General features: G+C 32.3%; 3 protein-coding genes across 3 annotated transcripts; all 3 read right to left on the bottom strand.

Moving 5' to 3' along the window:
• Window positions 1-53: 53 nt before the first annotated feature.
• Window positions 54-9,662, bottom strand: Bm5670 (DEP domain containing protein 5, putative; the record flags this gene model as incomplete). Its single annotated transcript, XM_043076298.1, has 25 exons — window positions 54-165; window positions 375-556; window positions 829-1,071; window positions 1,285-1,429; window positions 1,483-1,651; window positions 1,916-2,175; window positions 2,390-2,569; window positions 2,918-3,028; window positions 3,333-3,562; window positions 3,761-3,940; window positions 4,213-4,399; window positions 4,729-4,945; window positions 5,628-5,793; window positions 6,175-6,360; window positions 6,436-6,571; window positions 6,778-6,932; window positions 7,128-7,262; window positions 7,378-7,440; window positions 7,512-7,577; window positions 7,676-7,754; window positions 8,032-8,189; window positions 8,304-8,363; window positions 8,727-8,894; window positions 9,080-9,289; window positions 9,573-9,662. 25 exons carry the CDS (start codon window positions 9,660-9,662, stop codon window positions 54-56), a joined length of 3,888 nt encoding a protein of 1,295 aa, XP_042932232.1.
• A 1,082-nt stretch (window positions 9,663-10,744) lies between these two features.
• On the bottom strand, window positions 10,745-20,250 carry Bma-sftb-1 (Splicing factor 3B subunit 1, putative; the record flags this gene model as incomplete). Its single annotated transcript, XM_043076297.1, has 26 exons — window positions 10,745-10,858; window positions 11,017-11,131; window positions 11,205-11,351; window positions 11,638-11,708; window positions 12,002-12,211; window positions 13,326-13,503; window positions 13,737-13,954; window positions 14,172-14,315; window positions 14,385-14,573; window positions 14,846-15,004; window positions 15,310-15,456; window positions 15,532-15,654; window positions 15,880-15,989; window positions 16,143-16,319; window positions 16,453-16,603; window positions 16,717-17,030; window positions 17,201-17,394; window positions 17,700-17,998; window positions 18,132-18,232; window positions 18,336-18,483; window positions 18,559-18,771; window positions 18,906-18,979; window positions 19,135-19,246; window positions 19,324-19,494; window positions 19,605-19,732; window positions 20,238-20,250. 26 exons carry the CDS (start codon window positions 20,248-20,250, stop codon window positions 10,745-10,747), a joined length of 4,020 nt encoding a protein of 1,339 aa, XP_042932231.1.
• Window positions 20,251-21,412: 1,162 nt separating this feature from the next.
• Window positions 21,413-24,946, bottom strand: Bma-npp-16 (uncharacterized protein; the record flags this gene model as incomplete). The annotated part of the gene is made up of 10 exons (XM_043076296.1): window positions 21,413-21,523; window positions 21,877-21,947; window positions 22,271-22,395; window positions 22,459-22,534; window positions 22,612-22,662; window positions 22,837-22,952; window positions 23,150-23,505; window positions 23,811-23,884; window positions 24,358-24,661; window positions 24,812-24,946. The coding sequence occupies 10 exons, from the start codon at window positions 24,944-24,946 to the stop codon at window positions 21,413-21,415; spliced, it is 1,419 nt and encodes a 472-aa protein (XP_042932230.1).
• Window positions 24,947-26,681: the final 1,735 nt, after the last annotated feature.

Genomic DNA, 26,681 nt, shown 5'->3' with positions numbered 1-26,681 from the left:
GAAAAAACGGCAAATTTTAATACAAATATCTACGACTAAGTTCGCAATCAATTTTATTGACACTCAAACAAATTATGAATATAATTATCGATACGATTATCTGTATTACTACAAAATGATCGAAAATCTGACAGCATATAGTCTTGAAAGTCTTCTGAGCAATTCCTGAAAACAAAGTATAAGAGTTTCGCTCAGTGTATTGGCTAATTTTAAGCATTAAACGAACTAGAATAGAAATCAATGAACTGAAATGTTTCATGAGGAAATCTCAGGTCAAATCATCCATCCATTGCACTGATGTCTCTTAGCTATATTTAAAGATTTGTTCAAAATTTTTTGAAAAAAAAAAAAAAAAAAAAAGAGAAAAAAATTACAAGTTAGCACGATATCGATGGCTGAGCATATGATTCCAAGACCAAATAAATGCCTCACGTACTTCATCATACATCAAAAACATACCACCTGTAAGGTGAACGTATTGTGGCACTTGGTGCACTGAGCAACCCATTTCAATGAATCCAAAGGCTGTGATTATGGCAGTAATAAGTTGACAAATCTAAATAGTTAGGATTTTAAAAGCATATTTATAAATTCACTGTTGAGTAAACAACCATGATGTGCAATTTTTTAAAGGTAGAGCAATAATAAAATGAATGGGGAAACATTTCAAAAAGCATTTCTAATTCCCAAGCTATTAGCAAATCAATAGCTAAGTTTTGCTAAATCAAAAATCAGCATGAAGAGTAATAATGCAAGAAAATTACAGCAAAAAATTTCACGATTTGGAAATTTCTTTTTATAAATTAACTAAATTATATAAAGCCTCACATAATGAGGATGAATTCTGTCTGGTTTGAAAGGTATAATCACAGGATACTGAAGAGGAGGTGCAAAAGGATTTAGAGGATGTGGAAAAGGATCCTCAGGTACCGGAAACATATGAAACGAAAGATTAGCCGCTTTGCTACACCAGTGACGAACGGTTTCCGCCACTGTTTGACTATTTGCCATGAACCACCGTACCCCAATTTCGAAAGACCTTGTGGCGCAAAAAGTTTTTTCATAAAAAATCTGAAATAAAGGAGAATTTGATGCAATTGTAGATTTTGAAAGTCAACAGTGCGAATTAAATTTCCACAATAAAATCCATAATCCGTTATAATGTTGGACTGAATTATGTATCAAATTAGGCGACAATGAAATCTAAAGAAATATGGTGCAACTAAAGGCAATCATACAATTATCGAAAGAAAATGTGCAAGACGAAATTTACAAAATGTTTACTTTGCCCTTCTCCATGAATTGCGGTACATTTGGTGGGAGATATTCATGTCGTCCAGAATCAGTTGTTTTTTGCAGCTGCGCATAAAACTTCATCTCTACAGAATTTAGTCTGTACGCACAATCGGCTGATGTGAGACCTGAGCACCTAAAATAGTTATTTTGTAGAAGATCGAATCAGTGATATATCAGCCAACTTACTTTTTATCAATTTCACATTGGATAACTCGTGACCAAGGTTCTTTTTCTTCGATTTTATCATCCGAAACATATTTGTTCGCAAAGTAACACAAGAAGAAGCCACAATGAAACTCTTGCCAGTGACCTTCAGTGGATATAGAAGATCCAAGATCATCTTCTAATGCTTCAACTGAAAAAGAAGAGACAAAAATCACATACAAATAAAACTGTGCTTTAATACTCAAAAGAACTATTATAAGACATATGAAGCTTCCTATCTCAGAACAATCTATCTAAACCATCTTTCTAAGCGCTAGTATCTTTCTAACCTTTTCTTTAATCAGATAAATTTTTATTGATTCCTTTTTAATGATAAAAAATATGAAGTTGCTTAACAGCATACAAAATTAGATTAAAATATTTTTTTTTTTTTAAATAAAGATAAAATATAAACTTGGTTGTAGCATTCGTATTTTCCCATCTGAAACCAAGTTTTCAGCAAATTCCACAGCAGCTTGTCGACTGGTTAGTTCGGAAACATTGGCCATTAACCAGGCAACAAATTCTACTGCTAGAAACATACAAGACGGAAATCGACTAGTGGGATCCTGCGAATAAAGTGACAAATAGCTTTCACGCCAACCATTCAACAAATCATCAACATTCTCAACGCTATATATCCGACTTTCCACATCACTTATCGAAGCCATTAATCTGGAAATTATATCACAATAACATGGTGCTACTTTTCGAGAGAAACTTCAGTGTATACTGTTATCGAAAGATCAACATTTTCATGCTTAACAATTTTTTTGAGTAATCTGCAGCACAATGCCAAATGCATAAATTTAGTGACAACCTAAACTTATCAATAACATGTAAGATTTCAAATAATAATATGCTCTTTTTACTGCAAAATTATCAATACCTTTTATGCCTTGGTGAAGTTTTCCTTCTAAATCGATTTAATACTTCAATAAATTTTAAGAACCCCTCTTCCTGTCTTCTGGAGAATGATGAATCAAAAACAGCCATATACTTGTCACCACCATTACGTTCAGTTATAATTGCCTTTGTTATTGAAGCACATAGTGGTGTTAATAAAAACCTAAACATCATAGAGATGATGCTTTAGTTAGAGAAAAATTCATTTCTACAGATAATGACATCACTTATTTATTCTAATTTTTTCATTTGTCTTTCTCCTTGTTGTATTTTCAATTTATCTTCTCTCCCTACTACATATAAATGTAAAGTAAAATAGCATTATATATCTCAACTGCGACACAATGCTAAATGCATAAATTTAGTAATCAACTAAACATTCTAACAGAATGTAAGACTTCAAACAATAATATGCACTCCTTATTGCAAAGAACTAAATAGTATGCTCTCCTTACTGCAAAAAGTAAATATATTCTGGTCTTAGAGAATACAAACTTAGAGGTGAAACAACCTCGATGCAAAACATCTCATATCGTCTTGAAACAGTCGTGGAACACAGCGATTTTGCAGTTCTGCATCAAGAAGATACCAATCCAGGTTCAACAAATCATACTTCTGAAATCTAGAAAAAAGAAACGATAAGGCGCAGAATCATCTAACAAGCATTTCCAATTTTAGTATATTCAACACCTAGTAATATCATTACTATTAGTAAGTAACAGTACAAATATGTAGAACAATGTTAAAGGATATTAAGATGGTGCATGTTTACAATATGAGAATGTTTATTAAATCATCTAAGGATCACTGTTGCCTTCAAATACTGAAAATATAAAAAAATATAAAAAAAAAATATAAAAAAAAAAATATAAAAAAAAAATAAAAAAAAAAAAAAAAATAAAGTAATAAAATAAAGAAAGAAGTACCTTGCACTACATAAAGTGTACTGAAGGTTGTCCGGTATTTGGAGCATATATACATATTCTCTTCGTTTAGCTACTTCAGGTGTTTCGTAAGGTTCCTCAACTCTTGGTGAAAATTCGGTAATAGTTATTTTTTCACTTCCCAGAAGCAAATGATGACAAATTCGATTGAATGATAAGAAACATTCGCGAAAAACCAATTTCTTATCTTCCATCCATTTTAGATGCTCTTCCTAAATAATTCACATTCGAAGAATAAAAGATATTTTAGGTTAAATATGTTTTCATTTTTAGAATGTGACAAAATCAAGTGTTTTCTGATAAATAATTGTTGGTTAAATATGATGGTTTAAACATTACACTAGCATTACATTTTGCAAAGTTTACTACCTTACCAATAACTTATAACGAATTCCACAAAGATCACTTACATTAATGCTAATAGCTTCATGTATCAACTTCTTATCTAAAACAATTATTTGAAAACCACGCTGCAATCGCTGATAAATAAGCTGATCAAAGATCAGATTTCGAAGCTGTTCTAAATCATCACACTTCCGATCTTCCAGCCATTCACGCACCAAATCAAAATGTATTGGCAATTGATGGGACTAAAACACAAAGTATATCTGGAAAAAAAAAAAAAAAGTATATCGTCTATCTGGAAAGAAATCGTTCAATAATTCCTACATTAGCTGTTTTAAAAAATATCTTTTTATTATCCTAAAAGTATTGCAATCTGAAAGTAAACCAAAAAATTCTTAATTATTCATAATCAATATATCTCTAAACAATTGCTATCCTAAGAATCTCAAACGTTCACTGGAATAATCGATAAACAGGAAATAATGAAAACAAGGAAATAAATAAATAAATAAAATACTTTAATCACATAGTCTGCATTTATGCTGCGTCTATCTGGAAAGAAATCGGTAGTTAACGGAAGAAGGGCTCCACGTATAAGCGATTTCCAGTCAACACCAATTTCCATGTCTGCATTCCATTTCTCTTCACCAGTTGAACCCCAAGCCCAAACACATCTCTTTCCTCCTGCACCTAACCCTGTAATCCTGCAAAAATAATCAGGCAAAAACCTTGTTTATAATCAAATCAAACTAATATAATTTGTACTCCTTCTGCAGTAAGTCTCTCTGTCAACTATCAACTCTCCAATTCTTTTGCGCAATAAAAAAATAAAGAAAAAAAAAACAGTTAAAAAATTAACAGTAATAACGATGGAAGCAAGAATTAATGGAGTGTATAAGGAACGAGATCTATAATCTTAAATACAACTGATATATGTGTTCCAAAATATCTAGTAAATCCTGATTTTCTGTTAAAAAAAGAAAAAAAAAAAAAAAATTAACAGAAATAAAGTTGTAAATTTCATGACACAAACCTACTATCACCAATATCGTCAAAAATTTGAGCAAAGGATGATCTACATGATACAGAACCATCAACACTAATAACTGTTTCACTTGGCTCTGGCTCATCAGCCTGTATGATATTAACGACACTTTTACCGGCTACGTAATGATGTGTTAATTTTGAACGACCGAGCTTGTCAACCGGAAACACATGAATCCAGCGACGTCGATTAGCTGTGATCGGTACTGAAAGCTATTTTGTAAAGTTGCAAGTAGAAATACTGCTAATTTTGCAATACTATATGATGCGACTGTAGAATTTACTGGTCATAAACTACACTGGATGTCATCTCTTAAATAAAATTGTGATGCTAACTATTGAAGCACTTCACATTACTCATCTTTTAATTCTACATGTAATATATCCAAATATTTTACACATTCCAAACGGATAAAAGACAATAGCAACTTGTATTAATATAATATAATTTCCTCTTTTTGTGCCAAATAACACAGACGTTCAACTGTGAAATGAATGCAACATATTCGGTATTGTTATATTATTATTATATTAATACAAGTTCAATTCTGTTTAAGATTGATTTTAAGATTGAGTATCAATTCTATTTAAAAAAAAAAAAAAAAACACAATGATTTAAAATTTTATGGCTCAGTGTGATATAATTAGTTTCTCCATTTTTTTTTTCTTTTTACAGCAACAATAACAATAAATTAGCAATTATTGCTATCAATAAAATTAGCAGAAAGAGAAAACATAAAAGAATAGTAAATAAATATTATATATAGTGATCCAATAATGTAATATAATGAACAGCAAATATAAGGAATCAATCTAATATAATTAATTGTTAAAACAATGACCAAATTCTTTGTAGGCAAGGGAAAAATTAATAAAATAAATACGTACCACTAAATTCTTCCGGTTTAAACGGATTAATTAACGGACGCCTTTCAATTACAGTCAGTGTGTCTTGTGATTTTTTGCATTCCACAGGTTCCACTAGTAAAGTAGATTCAGGAAGGCTGTTTGCAACACATTTATCGAAACTGCTCTGCCATGAAGTTTCGGCTGCCTGAAAAATTTTTTTATCAACGATCCGTATTTTCCTTTTTTTTTTTGTAGTAGATTATAATACAAGCAGAAAAGCTCTCTGAAAAGAAATCAGAAATCTACGATATTCACTTCTTCAGTAAACTAACAAAATGTTATTTTTATATAATAAATTTGTCAAATAAACCAAGAGGAAAATAAATGCGTTAATATTGCAATTTTATACTATCTAAACCGCAAACCTATCCATTTCAAGTCCATCTAAAGATGATACTAAATGCAAAAGAATGTTTTTTCCCTTGTATTTCTATATTTCCTTTTCATTACTTTACTTGTATTTGCAAGGATTTGGGTAAAATGAAAATGAGATATAAATATAGAAAAAAAGACCGAAAATACACACAAGTATGGAATCCACATGATTTGAGTTTTTCTTTAATAAAAATTCTTTTGCGAATTCTGCCGCTACATTTGCATTATTTTTCATAGAATTGCTGCTAAGAAGTGATGAAAACGCTTTTTCATCGGCAGCATCAGTATCATTAATAAGTGAACCATTCGTTTCCATAACCAGACTTTTATGAGCATCCTGTAAGGAAAATGCAAAGTTCGTTTATGTCTATGTATTTGTAATTAGATGCAAAAACAAGAAGCAAGAACTAACCCGAAGTAACTCATCTGGAAGATTAATTCTTGGTTTAAATTTGATTGATATTGCAGAACGTCGGCTCATCTGATAATATGAACAGTTCATCCAGTGAGGTATTAAATAATCTTCCGAAGAATAGATGCTGTTTGTTCTTAATTAAGAGATAATTATTAATTGGATAGAAGACAACCATTGAGTTCTAAATATCTTCAAGAGGCTAATAGAAACGAATCGAATTTGTCATGAAATCTAACAAGTGACTTATTTAGTGTAAGTTAGCCATTAAATGAAACATTGTGATAGAGAATTGGGAACTGGAAAAGCAGAAGAATATTCTTCGACAAGATAATAGATAACCTTTGAAAAACAAAAAGAGGAACAGTGTGAAGTGGTTGCTCGCCAAGACACACAAGATCCAAAGATATGCCCATATCAATGAGGCGTTGTTTAGTTATATTGACGAAATCACGATCAACATTAAAAATTCCTCCACCTGCGCTGACAAAAACGATCTGAAATTTTACTGAGCCACTATAGTTACAAAAGTCATAAATAACTACGAAACTTTTGATATATAAATATATATATATATATATATATATATATATATATATATATATATATAATATTATATAAAAAACATGAAATCTAATAGTAAAATGACAATTAGTAAATTAAAAAACATAAAACATTAAAACTACTTCAACCTGCTGTCCGACAGTTTCAAAACGACGATTGGTAAAGTACACATTAAATTCATTCATGGATAAATTGAGAACTTGTAGAAAATTACCATCAGCAGCTGTTGAAAGCACAGCAAGCTCTTTTTCATTTGTATCTACCTGAGACACATATAATTCAATTTAATATGAAAAATTTAGACTTATGCAATTACTAAAAATGATAAGTTACATTGGCAAAGTTGTAAAGGACGTACAAAGAAAATTCAAAACAAACATTTAATTGTTGGCATATGAACTCCTTCACGGTATTTTTGTATGTACTAAAGACCAATCGCAACTGCAAAATAAGATAAAAATTTCAGTAATTTTGAAAAAATATCCGTAAATAAAATGGAATGAACTGCAAACCTTCGATAAAACAGCATTTCTCCAATCATCGTAATGCTGATTTTGTACTATAATACGATAAAAATCCTGTAAAATAGGTAAAATGTCCCACACAAAACTTCGAGTTAAATGTAACAAGATTGATTTTTTTTTAAAAAATGAAAGAATTGCGCTAGCAAACAAACCTGATAATATTTTCCCCTGTAATCTATACACAATTTTTCTTTCATTCCTTCGTTTAAAAGTTCTTCATTAAAGTACCATCTGAAAAAAAAAAAAAAAAATTACTGCTGCTGTAATATCACATATTTCAGCTTCACACTTGCTCTCATATTTTGAAACGACCCCTTCTTACCTCATCATTTACCTTTCTGGCAAGGTACACTGAAATGTGAAGTGGAAATCAGTACCTCAGTGGAACCTTTAAGAAGTTGATTTGAATTTAATTCCCGATTAGGCTCTTACAACCAACATTTTAAAAAAAAAAAAACATTATAGTACTGCACAGAGGAATAAAATTAACTAAGGTGATAAAAGTAACCTTGAAGTGACAATAAATGTTATTGAATGTGCACAATGCTGCTTATTCCAGTGTTCAAACAACTGTGGAAAAAAACCATTAACACATTTTTCGAAGTAAAGATCACCGTATGGATCAAAATCCCACATTTCTGAACTCATTTGAATATATACCAGAATCTGAATTTTTTCTTACAATGATTTTGTATCCTTACAATATGAAAATTACTATATTTAATAGTTGAAATAAAATGAACTTCAAAAAAGAACAAGAGTAAATCTATAACAAAATACCATAGCGCTTGCTGAACGAAACACTATACGTGTATCCTCTGAAATATAACCACTTTTCACCTGAAAATAAACAATACAAATTAAATATATTGTCTTCAATGAATAAAACACCACTTGTATTTATTTAGCTATATTTTTTTTAACACTTCTCTCAACAATCATCATTATACATGATGATAATTTCTCGTTACTCACAAATCACTACGTTAAATGCAGAAAGAATCGTTTTTGTTAAATAATTATAGATTTTGCTAATAAAGTTTTACACACAAACATAACAAAATTCTGATCGATGAAATTAATCATCAATAAAAATCAATTTTTGTAACTGAAAAATTTTAAAAATATAACATAATCACGGAACAAAACTTATTAACCATGAAATTCATATGAAATTATTTGGCAGAATAATAGAAAGCTTACAACTTCACCCTTTGCCCAAAGACTAATAACAGTAGATGGGATTAGTAACCATTCTACTTTCTTTCCAACATATGCACATGTATCAATAAGACAATCACGATAACGCCACATATCAGATCGACTAACGTAGCGTTCTTTGATAGTGATCTCGATGTTATCCAACACTACCTAAATCAATTTCATTTTAGTTTTATTTCAAGCTATTTTTAATAAAAATCCAGTAAAAAAAAGTCATTTTCAATAGACTCAATAATTTACACTGAGTTAATTAGCTGATGAACAAGGAAAGAAACTTATTAAAACATAATTTTGTTAAAGAAAAAAGGATTACAATAAAAGACTTGTTACTTTACCTGCTTTTTTTCCACAATTTTGACCGTAACATACTGATTTTGAGAAAGAGAAAACATATCGGCAATAGCTTTCTCAATATAAATACGTTTTTCTCTGTATGTTCCACTTTCAACATCATCATGCAAATGTTGTACGTAAAATCGCTGATCCAGTGATGGTGAAATCTCTAATATATCACCCAAATGTAATCCAGGAAGATCTTTATTACTCTACAAATAAAAATAATTTTCAAATTATAACAAAAAAATAATGATGAATGAGCATATTTTGCTTTTTTTGATTTACACATAAAACGTTATAAATGGCCATATCTAAAATAATACCAGAAATAAGTTTAAAATTGATATGATATGATAAAATCAGAAAATAGCAATGAAATTGTAACATTAACATTCAAATTTAGCTAATTTAAGTTCCTGTATTTTTATGATTACACAAAACACTCGTTAATTATGTTAAATGTACTAGTTTATAAAAGAAATATCAAATTACCAATATGATGTCACATCTCTTTCCTTTGCATTTCTTATCATCTTTCTTATATAGATAAACACGAAATACGTTATCCTGTTTTGGTTTCATTTACAGCCATCTAAGCAAGCACACTTTAATCGGAATTCTGGAAATCACAAATTATTGTTGTTGTATAATTGTTGAAAACATTTAAAAAGCTTTTCAAAAATATCAAATTAGGATTCAGGAGTCTTATATGTTAATGCAAAACCTTCCATGCTTTTTTCTCTTTGTCATTTTATATATTCTCAGGTAGTTCTTTATTTATGTTAGTAGATCATTACTAAGATTCAGCGAAGTGATTTCTTCCCATCAATTCTTCCCATATTCCAGTGATCCATGTTCTCCCATATCTTTTATTTATTGAATGACTTATTCAACATGATTTCAACATATTTTCTCTTTTAGTCGAACAATGGAAGGCTAATAGAAAATTGGTAATATTCGAGAAATCCAGAAACTTTCTCGACTTCAGCATAGCATGGCAAATGAACAATGTCCATGATATTCGAGACCACATATATGTCTTTAATGATAACATCACTACATTCAATCTTTTGAAAACATCCGACTAAATTTTATCATCAGAAAACAAATCAGTTTGCCATTTTTACACTGTCTTTTTTTTGTAAATGAAAAAAGCAAATTTCCACAATGTTTATTCGAACAAAACAATCTCAACTTTAGGACGATTGTTGGCAGAAAGTAAAAAAAGAAAATATGAAAAACAAAATCACAATAGCCACAGCTACTGAGTTATACTTGAATTAACTTACAACTAATTTCTGAACAAAATGAATGCATGTTTCTAACTTAGCCGTTGTCCGTGATTTTCATTTTGGAATAACAAAAATACACAACTATCAAGGTGGATACCATATATTAAAGTTCAATGTTTCAAAAAATATATATACATGTATAATTGCTGTCGTAGTTTCCATCCTAAGTTCTCCTCCCCTTCAACAACGAATGTAATATATAAGCTTCTCAAACTGAAATAGATGAGGACACCTCATTTAATTTTAAAAAATTTTATATAATCTACATTGAGAAGTACCTGCAAAAAAAAAAAATTCATTATACCAAATCTTTCATAAAAATGAATAGCATAAAGACTATTTCGGAAATCAGTACGACCATTACCACAAATACTAAAGTACATAATCAAGCTCATATCTCACAAAATTATTCCTTTCAGTATTAGGTACTCGCGGGTATCCAGAAACCAAAGCATCTTGAGATCCTAAGATCAAATTGTTGAAGACCTGCAAATTGTAGTAAAATAAAACTGCTACCACGGCTGAAAGACCAATCAAGCGTTTTATGCATATTTTACTTGCTAAAAAACTGCAGGCAAAAACTCATTCTCCGAAAAAAAAAAAGACTTTCTAAATATTTTATAGCAGAGGGAGAAAAAGACGACCTTCCAAATTGGTTCGCGGACTTTTCTTGCTGGATGCCATAGAGCTTGAAGGCAATACTGCAGTACTTTGATTGGGCCGAGCGATACGCGCATTGCATCACAAGCAAAAACAAATCTGGAATATTGCATACATCAAATTTCAACATGCAAAGAGAAGCAATATCACTGATAATAAAGAAAAAACCTACCGCTGTATTACATGTGGAGAATTTTCAAGCATATTCGGCCAAACATAATTGAAAATGTGGATTAACGCATCTTCACAGCCAAAACCATAAACGCCTAAAGTTAAATGCGCAACAGCATCCATTGCTATTTGTCGATGTACAATATCTCTGAAATAAATTGCAATGCAGTGTATATTTAGTAAAACATATCAATCAAGTTATATAGAAAATTCAACACTATGCATATGTAGAATTAGATATGTTCAAAATATAGAACTGAAATTTCAGGAATGAATATATTAAACCATTGCTAATCAAAACACTAAAGCAAGTAACTACATTTGCATGAAATAGAAACATAAACTTTTCAGTAAACTGCAATAGTTCAGAATAATTAAAGTGATATTCTATGCATAAAAATGAACAAAATTCCAAAGTTGACGTTTCGACCCACCTCTCCATTAAAGCATCCACTAAAAGAGGCGTAACTGCGTATATATAATCTTTGGCCATTTCTCCAATGTACTAAAGAAATTCATTACAATTAGACATGCAAAATTAATATAAAATCTTTAATTGGTAATATGAATATAAAGTCTTTACTTACTTATCCATCAACTAAGCTATATAGAGTTATATGAATTTAATACGTGCAAATATTTAACACACTGTACGTTACGCTAAATTGAGCTGAAGATACATTTTCAGGGTACTTTTTTAGGTCTTTTTGTGATGCCTCCGTTAAGAAATTGCAGCGATAGATTATCAAAATGTTCAAAATGAAAGAAATGAAATTTGATAAATTTATATAACAAAACCTCAAACATGAAGGACAGTGCTTTAAGAACACCATTCTGTACGTTGATCTCCGGAACTCGATACTCATTCATTATAGCTGGTAGCACAGTAAAAGGTGCACATGTTTCAGCGACAATAGCAATAGCAACTGTAGTGCATACACGAAGCTGGCGTTCTTGTACTTTCAGATTGTTAAGAAGTGTCGCCAAAACATCATGAGGTCCAATTGCCTGCAAACACATACACTAATAACCACAGGAGAAAAATTACTGGTCTAATATCTAAATAGAAAAACCTTATCCATTCTTCCGATTGTATGCAAAAACTCGTAATAAACTACATATAAACATATGTAGAGTACTAATAAGAGCAGAACAAAATAAAACGTACTATAATGTTTTTCTACTCAACAAATTTCAATAAAAGCAAACTTACGCTTCATATCCCCTAATATATCGGAAATTAAAACAAAATTAAATTCTAAATTTTGGATTCAATTTAAATGTAACATGAGATTTTTTGCTAAAAATTTTTTTTGGATGACTACAAAAATCGCACAGATCCCAACACGGCCGCTGGAACATATGCTGTACATCCACGTTCGGCTCAATTTCCACTGTCTCATTTGCACATTTAACTAAAATTTCAACTTAAAATTGCTATGATTTTGCTCTTCACAATACACGCATGCTACTTTGAACGATGAAAGACTATGATCAAAATTTTATGCAAGTGTACAAAGCATAGTTTTGCATCACAAGTCGACGAGCATCATTTCTCCATAACCTTGCTTTCTTTTCCTTCATAGTCCACTATTTTCTTCATGGGTGGCAAATACACAATTTCATTAGCTAGTAGAATGAGAAAACACTAATGGTTGTTTTAGACATTTCTCAGAATTTAGTAAAAAATTACTTTATCTTCGAACAAATTAGATCAAAAAAAAAGTATATTTTCCAAAATCGACAATCTTGCAAAATGAAAGCATCAAAACAACCGTTCGCAAAGTTGAGACATATTTCCGTTATCCAAGTAAAGGCCTAATCAAGCAATAAACAAATTCGTTACTTACCTTGGTGCACGCCGCTCGCAATACCAACGATCCGCATCAGTGGTGGTGGGCCCCTAAATTAAAGATAGCGGAGACGAAAAACCTAAACTTCCTTTTGGAGGACGTACGTCCGTCAACAAGATACTAAGCAGAATAAACAAGAAGGTAAAGGGGAGGCCTTCAAGGGATGGATTTAGAATAAAATAAGTTCTACGAGTTTTGTGCACCGTGTCGATGAAGGGCGACTGAGATCGATTTTCATATTTATAACAAAAAAAAAAAGCAAGTTTAACCTTTGCAATGTATCCAAAAGTATTAATTGCTGCACGACGAATCGACTTTTTATGAGCCTTCAGTAATTCCAATAATTCGAAACATATACGCATCCATTCTCGAGCTGACACAAACTCACTTCCACGATCAGCAATGCGACCAACCAGATCAATACAGTTTTCTTGTACTTTTTCATGCCTAGAAGATTTTTGATTTCACTATTGATTTTACTTAGGAAAATGAACAGAAAGCAGTTAACAAACGTAAAACGAACTGAAGCATTCAAAACTGTTAAAAAAAAAATCCCACTAAACTAATGATAAAATGACTCTGAATAATCGAAATGATATAACAGAGAAAGAGTCCCGACGACATAACACATCAATTGATGCATTATAACAATCACGATTTTTATAAAGCCAAACAGGTACCGATTCTTTAGAATTGGCGTTAAACGCGGCAGAAGGTCTTTAATTGGTGGTGTCATCTTTGTCATACCAATAACGTTAACAATTGCTTTCAGCGCACCCAGAATCGATCCCAGTACTTCCGGGTACTCTTCACCAAGATATTCATATAAAACAACACCTAAATGCCCCATAAGCTTCTCTTCTTGACAAATGTTCATCACTGGAGCAAGTTTAGCTATCTGCAATACTAACCACCAATATTTCATTATAATTATAAATGAAAAAATACATAAGATTCAGAAGTTCTTGTTCATTTTAGAGTTTCTTATTTAGAAGAAGTATAACGATCTTTTCAAAATGAATGAGTAGTGTAGATAAAACAATCAGAAGAAGCAATATCACAGCATAGTCAACAACTTTCATATCATTTTAACAGAAAAATGATCAGAAACGTACCAAATCAGCAGCCTGTTGTCGAACTTTAGCAGATTTATTATTAAGACGCCACAATATAGTACCACAGATCTGAGGAAGGTATGGTTTTGTACGCCGACCCAAACCTTTACAAACTGTACCAAATCCGTCCAGCATTACTGCATCCTAAAAAGTGTAGCATAAAATAACGGCAGATCTCATAAATCCAAGTGGCAATATTGAAGCAGAACAAACCTCTTGCGTTTGCTCTTGAAAGGCATACACAATACCATCTATAAGCTGTTCCTCCAAACGTGCATCGATTTCATTAGCTCCCATCAGTGAGACAATATTTTCAATTGTTTCCATAACCATCTTCCGATACAATTCATTTTCATCTTTCAGATCATCTACTATTCGTGCGATCATTTCCGCTGAACCTACCTTGAAATAAAATATTATTGTAATATTCCAATACCAGTCATTATTTAAGTTCTCTATACAAAACTCATTTTTCTTTGCCAATTCATGTGGTCTGAATTTAGTTGGTCAATATTAATATGTTAGGAAGAAAAATACTCGAGTATCACTAATAACAATCAGTATCAAAATTAGAAAAGCCATCTCGATAACAGAGAATCCAAATAAAGTTATCAGTATGGACCTGAAAATTATATCACAAATGCATAATCTGATCAACTGTTGAAGTGCCAAACCTTTTGCGCCATTTCCACAGTAGTATCGACCAGCTGCCTGTAGTTACGTCGATCAAGTGCCATACGATGATTCCAAAATGCCTTGAAGAAGTGTGCGAGGATTTCATCACGAATGTAAGCTGCTTCAACACCATCCGTTGCGCAGCACTGCTTCACCACCTATAATAATTTAGTTAAAGAAATGATATGGAATCAGCACCACAACGTTCCAATACATAAAGTTCCAATACAGTACATGAACTATGAATATCTATACTAGATAATTTCCTGTCTTATGCTTTAATAAATTACTGAAAAATATTTACAGTAAAATTAGGGATAACAAAAACTACCCACAGATCATAGTGAAAATAATTAGGACTAAAAAATTCATCAATTTAATACTCTATTAATGTCAAATTCACAAATTCAACAGATCTCTTAAATCGTCCCGGTGTTTAAAAATGTAAAAAAGTATGACTAACCTTCAGCACAATTTTCTTCATTTCTTCGTCGGGAGAAGCAAATTCTCGAATCAGTATAAGCATTACTTCACGCGTATAATAAGATGCATATTCAGCATCCATCAATGGAATCAGAAAACCAATCGCCTTTAAAAAAGCAGCAAGACCCTAAAATAATGCTTATAATGCATCCATTAGAAACTAGCGCACCAAAAATTTGTTTTTAATAACAGAAATACGGACTTTCCCACGATGCGACCGAATACCCTTCCAAAGTGGCTTCAAAACGGAGTCAAACGCTTCGATACCATATGGAGTTGCAGCTTCAGCAAGAGCTGCCAAACAGAGAGCCGTTATTGTTCGCACCTGAAAATTTTCTCATGATTTTTTCTAAAAAGCCTACTTAACAACTCAGTAAAATCTAAAAAACGACTGAAAATGTAAAATTTTATGCACAGCAATAAAATTCAATATGATATAAAGCAGCAGTAAATTTTATAGTACTTGCAAAAAAATGGCTTAATCATTTTGCTATGGACATATATGTGAATATCTAAACACTATTAATATTAATGAGATTATTAAAATCACCTTTTGCTGATCATCAACGAGGCCTGTTTCAACAATTTCAACAAGTGAACGGAGATGTGGCAAAACTGCACACCCCATAAGTATAGCCATTTGCTGCACTATCTTAATGCCTGAAAAGCACAATTGTTATGAGAAAAAAGAACCAAATTTAAATCTATTGGTAGTAATTCCCTGTTTAATAGCATCAACTTTCTATTTAACATCGGTGAACAAACATCAGTGTGAGAAAAAAATAAAAGGTTCACACACAAAAAAAAAATCACCAGTATGTCTTGCTTGCCAACTTTTTTTGCTCTTGCAAACTGCCTTCAGAAACGGAAGAAGAGCTGGAATGCCAAGAGCAGAAGCAACAACAGCAAAAGCTCGAGCCGTTGTATTGCGTACATATTCATCAACATTATCAATATCCGGCCGCATCGTCGAAATCATTGTTGCCAAACCTTTAGATTAAATCAACAATATTACTTAAGTAACTTGGATAAAATTGGATAAGAATACTATAAGTACTCGTCCGACTGCGTAGTGTCTTTGCATTTGAATAAGCTCTGACATAAAAAATTAGTGATGACTTACCAGCTGCCTTTGCAAGATTTGAAATAATTTCTCTTCCTTCAACACGTGCGTAATAATCTTCATCAATCAACAACGGCTCAATAACGACCAATATTTTATGGACATACGGTCGAACGAGATCATCAAGCTTGTACAAGACGCGATCGATCACCTAGAAATTTCCAAGTAAAACACTGCCACATATCACATATGAAGAAATTCAAAAAGAACTGTCGAATACTAGCAACTGTTAATTAAACTAGATAAGACATTAACAGTACGAACCTTCACCATCAAATGCCTTTCCTGATCTTCTAGTGTAGGTGACATTAAAAGAGGTAATATTTGATTAAAAAGGGCTCCAGCTCCAAAACGTCTCGCATTTTCAGTAATCTTACGCAGTCCGGATTTTCGTTGTGGAGGTGTCCCATTCTTGATTTTTAAAAGATAAGTCATAATTTCACGCTCAATCAACTCTTCTTTGCTCAATGTACTCTCGTCTACTTCCATTAAGAGTTTATCAAAATATTGAATATCTTCCGGCTTCAGTGGAGGCAATTCTGCATTTTTTGGTTGGGTATCGATCAATCCAGCAACACCTGGAAGAGGAATCTTTTCAACCTATAATTTCAAGTTTCCTCACTTCCTAAGCAAATGAAACTGTATAAAACTGATGTATTAGTATATCGAAAAATTCTGATTTATAGAAAACACAAAAGAAAAAGTCAAATTTTTGAAAAGTCACAATGTTACAACATATAAACAACACCTTTGTCGGCCAAACCAGGTCGTTCAGGTGTTCCTTGCATGATGAATCCCATTGGTGTTCCTGTTGCCCCCATCGGAGTGGGCGTTGCTAAAAGCTTACGACCTGGGGTTCGAAGTGGTATGTAGCCGTTAGGTGGTGGCAACACCTTATATCCTGGTGGGAACAATGCATCTAATTCTTCGTCGGATAAAGGCCTTAAATTACTTTTCCTTCACATACAAAAATGATAAAGATTTTCCAATTCACAGTAAAATCCTAAACATTACAAATTAAATGTTAAATGAGAATTGTGATTACTAATTTGTTACTTGCTGATCCTAGCTACTTCATCAGTAAAACAAGCATTCAGCTCTACTTCGCAACAGATTTCTTTAGATCCGACTAGAAGTTAAACGGTCATAAGGAATTTGCTGCTATATTTTGTTTCAGTCATCACCAAAGCGAATCCAACCATCTTTCCTTTTCAACGAACAAAATATCTCAAATATGAAATGATTACCTATTCCTTTCATCTATCTCTCTTTCCCATTTGAAAAGTGCCATCTGATCAGGTGTCATCGGTACCATTGGCATTATTGGAGTTTTAAGTCCCATTGCAGGCGTACCAACAGGTGTTGTTCCACCAGGTGTCATCATGGATGGTGTCATTCCTGCTCCGCTTGGTGTAAAACCTGATGGTGTTGTACCGCCAGCCATATGTGTACTTGATGGTGTTGCAGCTGCAGCAACCGGTGTGGCAGCAGAAGGAGTTAAGTCCCAACGTGACCGGCGTTTAGATTCACTTGGCGTTTCTTCAATCTGTAAACATTACATGTAACATTCCTGAATACAACAAAATTCTAACATTGGAGGGAATATAGGATGATCGTGAGAGATGAACCAAAACAGTGATATCAATAAAGAGTGGACTGATGTTGTATTAAAAAGCTACCTTGACATCTTCAAATGTGCGAGCGTCTCGAGGAGTCTCCGCTCCCCAACCTGGAGTCATTCCCTCTCTTGCCGACGGAGTCATCCCATCACGCACAGATTCTACAAGTTATATTTCTCTCTTAGGTTTCCAAACAAAATGGTATGTTCTTACAAATTTAAATGAAATTATTCGTGTCAAGATAAGAACTGTAAAGTAAGAGACCGTGTGGAGTTTCATCCCAACGATTTCGACGTGGAGTCTGCGTTGATGGTGTCGCATCCCACGCTTTTGCTCCAGAAGTAGGAGTTGCGTCGACACCTGCTGCATGAGCTGGTGTTTCATCCCAGCGTGCAACACGTGGAGTTGCAACCTAAAATAATTCATTACCTTACCGATATTTACCAACGTACAACATCATTAACTTGAATGATTTGTTAATGCTTACTTCTGCTGCTGCTGCAGATATATTCGATGTAAGAGTCAAACGCTTCCGCTGCGTGGAACCTGGTGTTTGAGAAGGTGTTAGGGCTCCTGCACCAAGCGCTTCAATTTTTGGTGTCTCATCCCAACGTCCTCTCTTCTGCGTTGGAGCGGCTGGCTTCGTAATTTTCAATTCACCAGATTTCGCCTTGCTGGTCAATTCCTTCTCCACCTTATCCTGCAACATATCGCATTATAGAAATTTTGGTGCATGTTTACAATAAATTACGATAGATATATTTCTGAATAAACAATAAATTTCCCGTTTTTAACTTCAATAGCTCTTTTTTATACTTCAATTTAATAACAAACCGTTTCTTCACGTAACATTTGTTCCTTCATGATCTGCGCATAAGAGCGATCCCGAATATCAGGTGTCTGATCAGCTAAAAATAGCCACAAATAAGTAAACAAGAAAAATAGGTAAACAACAAAAAAAAATGATGGGAATCACTTATCGCTTTATTTTTGAGAGATTATTGGAAAAAAAAAAAAACCGAAAAATCAAATTCAAGGTGAGTTAATTGCAAAAGTCACAAACCAAACATATCTGCTCTTTCAGGAGAAATTTGTCGTTGACGTGCTCTAGCTTGGTAATTACTTTGCCGCTCAGCAATTGTCTTGGTTCTCGTTTCCGCAAAAGGGTCATCTCCCTGAATGGAGACAGAAAGAAAAAAACATACAAAAACAGAGCAATCATAAGCATATCGCAGATCACAAAGAACGGTACCTGTCCATGTCTTGCAGCTTCCTCTATAAAGCGCTTCGGAGCTGAATAGGCTGCTTTAGCAGCAGCCATCGGGCCAACCAGTTCATCTTCCGCATCCTCCTCCTCATCACCAGCATTTATTGATGTTAAGTAATCATTTTTACGTTGTCCTCGAACACTTCCATATACGTCCTGAAAACTACATTGGTTGATCGTGTTAATGACATAGCTGTTTATCGAAGACGAAAAAGGTTTATAACTGAAATCTATGTGTTTTTGAAGAACTCATAAAAATAACTTGCCGTATCATAACCACCCGCTGATCCAAATGCGATTTTGTCAAAGTTATTTCCATTTCCCAGTGCATTTTCACTGTTTTCATTACCATCTTCAAGGTGTCGTTTCCTTGTCACAATTTGCGTTTCGACACCTGCAAGCTCGAAGCTACTTTAAATTTAAATATCAATCCTATCATAATTCGAGTTAAAGAATCATTCAAAAAATGCACAGACGTAAGCAATTCAAAATTTTCCTTATCGTCCGTCTTAAGATCACTTTAGCAAAGATACCAAAGGAAAATATAGTAGTAAAGAAGTTAGCGTACTACTACTATCAATTTTGCTCATGATAAAGGCAATATTGATGTTTTCCATGTTTTCCGTTATAGCGTTCCAAATTTACATAAAAAGATAGCTCAAAAAAAAAAAAAAAAAAAAAAAACTTTATTGGGGTAACAAATTGGCAACAAAAAAAAAAAAAAAGGTTTAAGCCTAACAATAACTCCCTTACGGTCAATGTTTTGTGCAAATTCTAACTCAGTTTTAAAATGATTAATAAATCCTAGCCATTAATATGACCGTAAGCTGACTAGGATAAAGTTATGATTGAATCACAAACCAAATCCTATCTAGAATTTGTTTCACAAATAAATTAACCTTTGTTGGACATTCCGCAGAAATCCCTTAAATCTTCTCAACACAATTTTCGTTTTTCTGGATTAATATTTCTTTTTCCTGCAAAGTGAATGAATCATGAATTGGTTGAAAATTTTCATGGTACAATTTTAGAATGTTGATACCATTCATATTTTCGCTGATCATTACGACCGATAATTCAGGAAACTGAGAAATAAGTGATAGAGAAAGAAGATAGCAAAAGACTGCAAAGAGCTAACATTTTGCCTGCGTGAAACGCGTTAACTTACGCTAACTTTGCCTACGTGAAACGCGATAATTTACGTGAAATGCATTAACATACGCTACTCTCTACCTAACAAACTTGCATTCCATTTCCTCTACATACACACACGTAAAACTCGGAATTTCACTGCATGCAATCAATCCGCCACGCACTCGAAACACGCAGACGAATTTACCGTCAGAGTATGAGAGCCTGCCAAAATTCATTTGCGCTTTACTACGCATACCGCAAGAAAGACTTCCCTCTCAGACACTACTGAACTACTGCAGCTTAAACTAAAGGTCACACGACTACCTCACCAAGGCCATTTGATTACTGATTTTCAGTGGATGAGGTCATCTTACCGTACGATAATATGATACATTGCAACCATAAAAATGGCAGATACAAATGGAAAGATAATGTCGCGTTTCTGGACCAAAAATTCAAGATCGAGGATCCTGCTTATAAGATTTATATCTTCTTTATATTTTACCATACTTTCTCGGTATTGATTCTTCATTTATTCAAACTTTAACAGAGGCACAGAGGTACTCTATTCCACACATTCATTCCATTCGTACTTTTTTCGCTCCTTTCTTTCCAACTATTTTAAATTCTCAAAACAAGCCATCTTATTCTAACACAATGAACAAGCATGACAGCATAGAACACGAGCTCTTTCCAGTAATCGATCCGTGAATCAAAAACAATCTTTGAAATACAAACATCATTTCTGATAAGGACTGGATCATAAAAGAATGAAGTATGAGGTAAATTACCTGTTAACAACAGTGTAAACAAGAACTGATATATTGGAAAACTATTTAATTTGTATTCAAACAGTAATGACAAACTTTGGTAACCAAATGAAAATAATGCTGTAAAAGATACAACAATAACATAATGATAACAGTTACTAAATAATTCTCTAAGACGAAACATTATCACCTTGAAGTTCTGAAACTATTTGATCACGATCTTCTTTTTTTGGTAGCCGTAATAAATACGTTGATGGTGACCCATTTGATATACAATTTATCTAAAAATATTTTTTGAAAAAATCCAAATGCTTCCTCTTACTAACTTCATTTTATCTTAAATGCGAGATATAAAATTCAACAGAGGATTTCACACGGAAGCAGAAGGATTTATTATCTCACGTTATTCATAACAGAAAGCTTTATACTTCTTATAATATAATATTGTCTACTTTTTAAAGCACAAACTCCATGTTCGTTTAACATTTTCCCTTCCTGCTGAAATCATACTTAAACATGAAAATGTTCATAGAGCTCTTTGCAGCAATGCTTTCTTTCGTATTTGGCAAAATCCTTTCTTCAATAAAGAAAATTTAATTCCAAAAACGAAAGACAAATGGTCTTGAAGACATACCCTTAATTTGACGTCCTCAACAATCACATGTTTCATAGATTCATCGATATACGAATTTACCCATACAGTACCTGCAAAAACAATTGAAAATAAATAATTCATCATAGGTATCTTTATATGGTTCACACACCTCTCAACCTTCCACTTTTAGAGCTCAAGCAATGATTATTATCATTCCATCTAATTTACATGCTAAATACATTGTTGTGTTTCTGCTGTCAAGTCGGACTTACCATGATTATTATGAACAAACTCTCACTATATATTTTGCTATTATTAATATACGCAAAATTTTCGTTATCGTTATCATTTCTTACAGTTAAAGAGAAAACCATTCTCGTACATGATCTACAAACATTTAAATAAAATCCTCAATAGTTACTAATAAATTTACCAGTGGTAGTGGCAGCACGGATGAGTAGAATTTTCTTTGCACCATCGGTTTCATCGGTTTTGATATGAAGCTGTCCAATTCCAAGTTTTTCATACTCCGTTCCTTTCAGCACAAATACCGAACATCTACAACACATACATGCATACGAAATGCCTTAGATGGCTATTATCTCATTTGGATGCACTTACTTGGACGAGAATATCGCTTTCGGTTCTTCCGCAAGCACAGTTTCTGGTTTTGGTGGAACATATTCACTTTCTTCACCTAGAAAACTGTAAAATATTGACTGGATGAATGTTTTATTTTGGGTCATACCAAGAAAAGATTCACTGATTACCCACCTTCATTATCTGGTTCTGACTGAACAGGGGGTGGCGCACCAAATTTAAATTCTGAAAATAAATAGATTGGGAGTAAAACCGAAAAAAATATGTAAACGAAGAAAAGAATCAAAATAATATAATCTTATAAAACCAGAAAAAAATTTTATCCTAAAGTTCAATGAACTAACATTTCAAACACAGCAATATTCTTAAACAGTTGGAAAATCATAATGTAAAGATAACCTAATTTAGTTTTCGAAGAATTGGAGTAATCACAATTCCCTTCAGTAACAACCGGTTTCAAGAATGAGAATGCTGGAGTTACATGAGATTTGTCAGCTAATTCCTTATTTAGTTCTCTGTAACATTTGAATGAGGGTATGGAAACTGTCAGTACTAAGATTATGATATTAACCAAACTATCAAACTGATACTATCACACCATTCTAGTTTTAACGAAGGTCAATTTTGTACTTATCAACCTGAAGCATAAGTTTTGGGCAATCAAAAAATTTATAATAAGCCCAAAATTATCCATAACAACTAAGATGCTTACTTTTTATCGTCGCCTTTCTCAATTAATCCTTTTTCGGAGGGTGATTTGGAGAAAACAAAATTTTGTGGATTTTTTAGTGGCTCATTTTTCTTTAAATCTTTTTGGCCAAATAAAAACAAAGGAATTTTGTTGTTGGTGTCTGTTTCTTCAACGTCATCTATATTTTTTTTCTGGAAACCTTCTTTTTCTGTTTCTGCTTTCGAATCATTCCTGCTATCAGAGCTTCTTTTTAAAATACTTTTGGGAATCGGGCTATTGGAAGGTAGCGACAGCGGAGACGACTGCGAAATCTGACTATGAGTTGTTTCGACGTGACATTTTTTCGAACTTGCTGAACGCTGTGAAGTCGGAACGTTCTAAAAATTCTGAATTACAACAATAAATCTTTGACAACATTTATTTCAAATTATAATTACTCCTAACGCCTATATATTCTTGACAAAAAAGGGACTAATGAATAACAGAATCATTCCTGTATTCTTAGCTGAAAATGAAGTAACTTCTATTTCTCATCTTGTTCAGAGATAATGGAAACTTTTCCATGGAAAAGTTTCTCTTTTATTTAAATCTGCTAGACTAAGAATAATTCATATAACTGTGAAAAAACAAAAAGTTAGTAAAATCACTGAAAGAAGTCACAAACAATTGTACCAAGACTTACATGATTTGAAATAATTACTTCCTCATCATCTCCTTCAGGACCACCTTTTTTTGCCCTCTTCCTTCCTCGCTTTTCTAAAAATAAAATGAAGCAGTAAACATAAATTATTAACTATAAAACAACTGTAAACAAACTGAAAACCGTCATCCCATAAACAAGAAATGTGGAAGCTGTCTTACTAAAGCTAAAGCTATGACTAAAATAGTTACAAACTTGATCGAAGAACAGTGGAAAACGTAAAAAATAATGGTAATAGAATATCTAAAAAATGTAACATTCTGGCAAACCATATCCAAATTATCTTCGTCTAAAAAGATATCTAAAAAACTGGATAATTTAACATCAAAAATATTAACAATACCACATTTTAACTCTGCAATATCACTTTAAAGAAAAAAAAAAAGGCTATTTTAAATATGTTCAGATTTTGAAGTATAAAACAGCAATTAAAAGACCTGTAAAAACGTTTACAGGTAGACATCGGGAACGAAAAGCAGTTTTAATAAGCTTGTTTTTCAGTTTAAAGAACTGAAAGGCAAATGTTTACCTGATCCAGATGATGATGCTGTAGATACGTCCAATGAAAATTTTGAAACATTGGCCGAATTTGTAGTGTTACTAAATAATGTTATCGCACTGGATACAGATTTTTCTTGCATAGGACTAGAGTTCATCTCCATTCCACTTCCATTGTCCAGGTCTTTTTCTGATGGATTTGTTTCCGATAAATCATTGATAACTTCATTTTTTTTACCACTATCGGTAGGCGCGTTATCATCCCCATTAGGCATATTCCCATAAGTTCGATCCAGTTCTTCGACATGTTTCAGATAATCACGAACGCAAGGTGACTGAAAACCAATAAGTTCATTTTATCTATCTAATGAACGTTAAATAAAATGAACCTCGGTTTACTTATTCTTTTAATTTCAAAGAATAATTCAAAGATTTGTTTTAGAAAAATAGATAAATTTTTTTGACCAAAAGAAGAAAGTAATAACCAAATCTGCATCAGGCATTTCTTTAACGGAACACTGAATGAAATACAAAAATGTTTTATTAAGAACAGCCATTTTTTCGAGGAAGAGCTTTTCTGCTTCAGTGTGCTTCATTTTTTGCCAATTGCTTAAATACATTAAAAGTAATCCTGAAAATACTGCTACACATCAGTAATTAAAGAAAAAAAAATATACTAAGCAGATATAAACACGGATTAAGAGTAGCTTTAAATTAAATTCAAAAAATAAAAAGAATCTCTTAATAACAAACCAAACTGTACGGGATGCGCACTGATCATACTATTTTGGTTATCATGGAACAACTAAAAAATTTCACAAAACTAAACTCCACTCTTCAAAAAAAAAAAAAAAAAATAATAAACATCAGAAATAGACTTTATTTGAAATAAAGAATTTATGATTTTACAATCGATGAGATTATTAACTTTCACACTGCGTCTGTATTCAAGAAATCCTAAACAACGTTATTCTTTGATTTTATAAATTGTCATCTGAGTGAAAGAAATAGTTGCATATCAAATGCATAAAAAGACAATAAGCAAATGATAACAACAACTTTACGTCAAAAAATGACGCAATCCACGTGGAAAATGAAACCCCAAATGGTTTCAACGTGCAATTATATATAAAAGGTTTGGTGTGACGTAATGAAAATTGGAATCTCATTGCAACAAAATGTTTTGATAGTTGTAATGTTTGTTAATGCGAGAGTGAGAGTTTCAGTTCATTGTTTTAATGATTTGTTCTTGTTCATTTATTTTCGATTAAATGTATTTGCTTACTTATCATTAACAGTACTTTCATTTTAACTTTTTTGTTTCCCAAATGTCCTTTTCTTTTTTTTTAAAAAAAAATGTTTTCAATTTATGGCAATTCATTTTTCTCTTTCTTTTTTTTTTTTTCTTTCTAAATATTTTTTTGTTATGCAACTAATTGATTAAGAGAAATAAAAATCTTAATATATGATTTATACCTTGAATTGAGAAAATATTTTAAATCAAAAATGATTCTGTGATAAATTTTGTAATTGCTCAAATGTTAGCATACTTAATTGTATATGCATGGTTTAATATTATACATGGTTTAATTCAAATAGTTAAAATATTTCGACATTTTATGCAAACATCAATTACAAAACAACATTGACCGGAATGGTGACACAAATGTTACAGTACAGCTCGACTTGTGACAGAAAATGACATGAGGTAAGTGATATCGTACTTTATAAATAAAAAGAATACGGTAACATGCTGTAGTTTATGAATGAAAACGGTACGGTACCATATCTTACGTACATTGCTAATATTTAGTTTAAAAATGAACAAATTATAAAATTTGGTAGTAAAGAGAATTTGGTTTGATGGAATTTAAGGAATACAAAGATTAGTGAAATAGAAATCAAAGAAGTATGAAAATATGTAAAAAATAAAACAGAATTTATTGATGTATTGCAGTACAAATATGTTTCATTGAAAACGTATATGACTGACGTATATGGTAACGTCAATTTGACATATGCATATATGGAAAACGTATATGGTAACGTCAATTTGACGTATGCATATATGGAAAACGTATATGGTAACGTCAATTTGACGTATGCATATATGGAAAACGTATGTGGTAACGTCAATTTGACATATGCATATATGGAAAACGTATATGGTAACGTCAATTTGACGTATGCATATATGGAAAACGTATATGGTATCGTCAATTTGACATATGCATATATGGAAAACGTATATGGTAACGTCAATTGACGTATGCATATATGGAAAACGTATATGGTATCGTCAATTTGACATATGCATATATGGAAAACGTATATGGTAACGTCAATTTGACATAT

This window comes from Brugia malayi (assembly GCF_000002995.4).
Source record: "Brugia malayi strain FR3 genome assembly, contig: Bm_v4_Chr1_scaffold_001, whole genome shotgun sequence".
NCBI lineage: Eukaryota > Metazoa > Nematoda > Chromadorea > Rhabditida > Onchocercidae > Brugia > Brugia malayi.
Note: the sequence above shows the minus strand (reverse complement) of the source record. Positions and strands in the feature narration are given on the sequence as shown.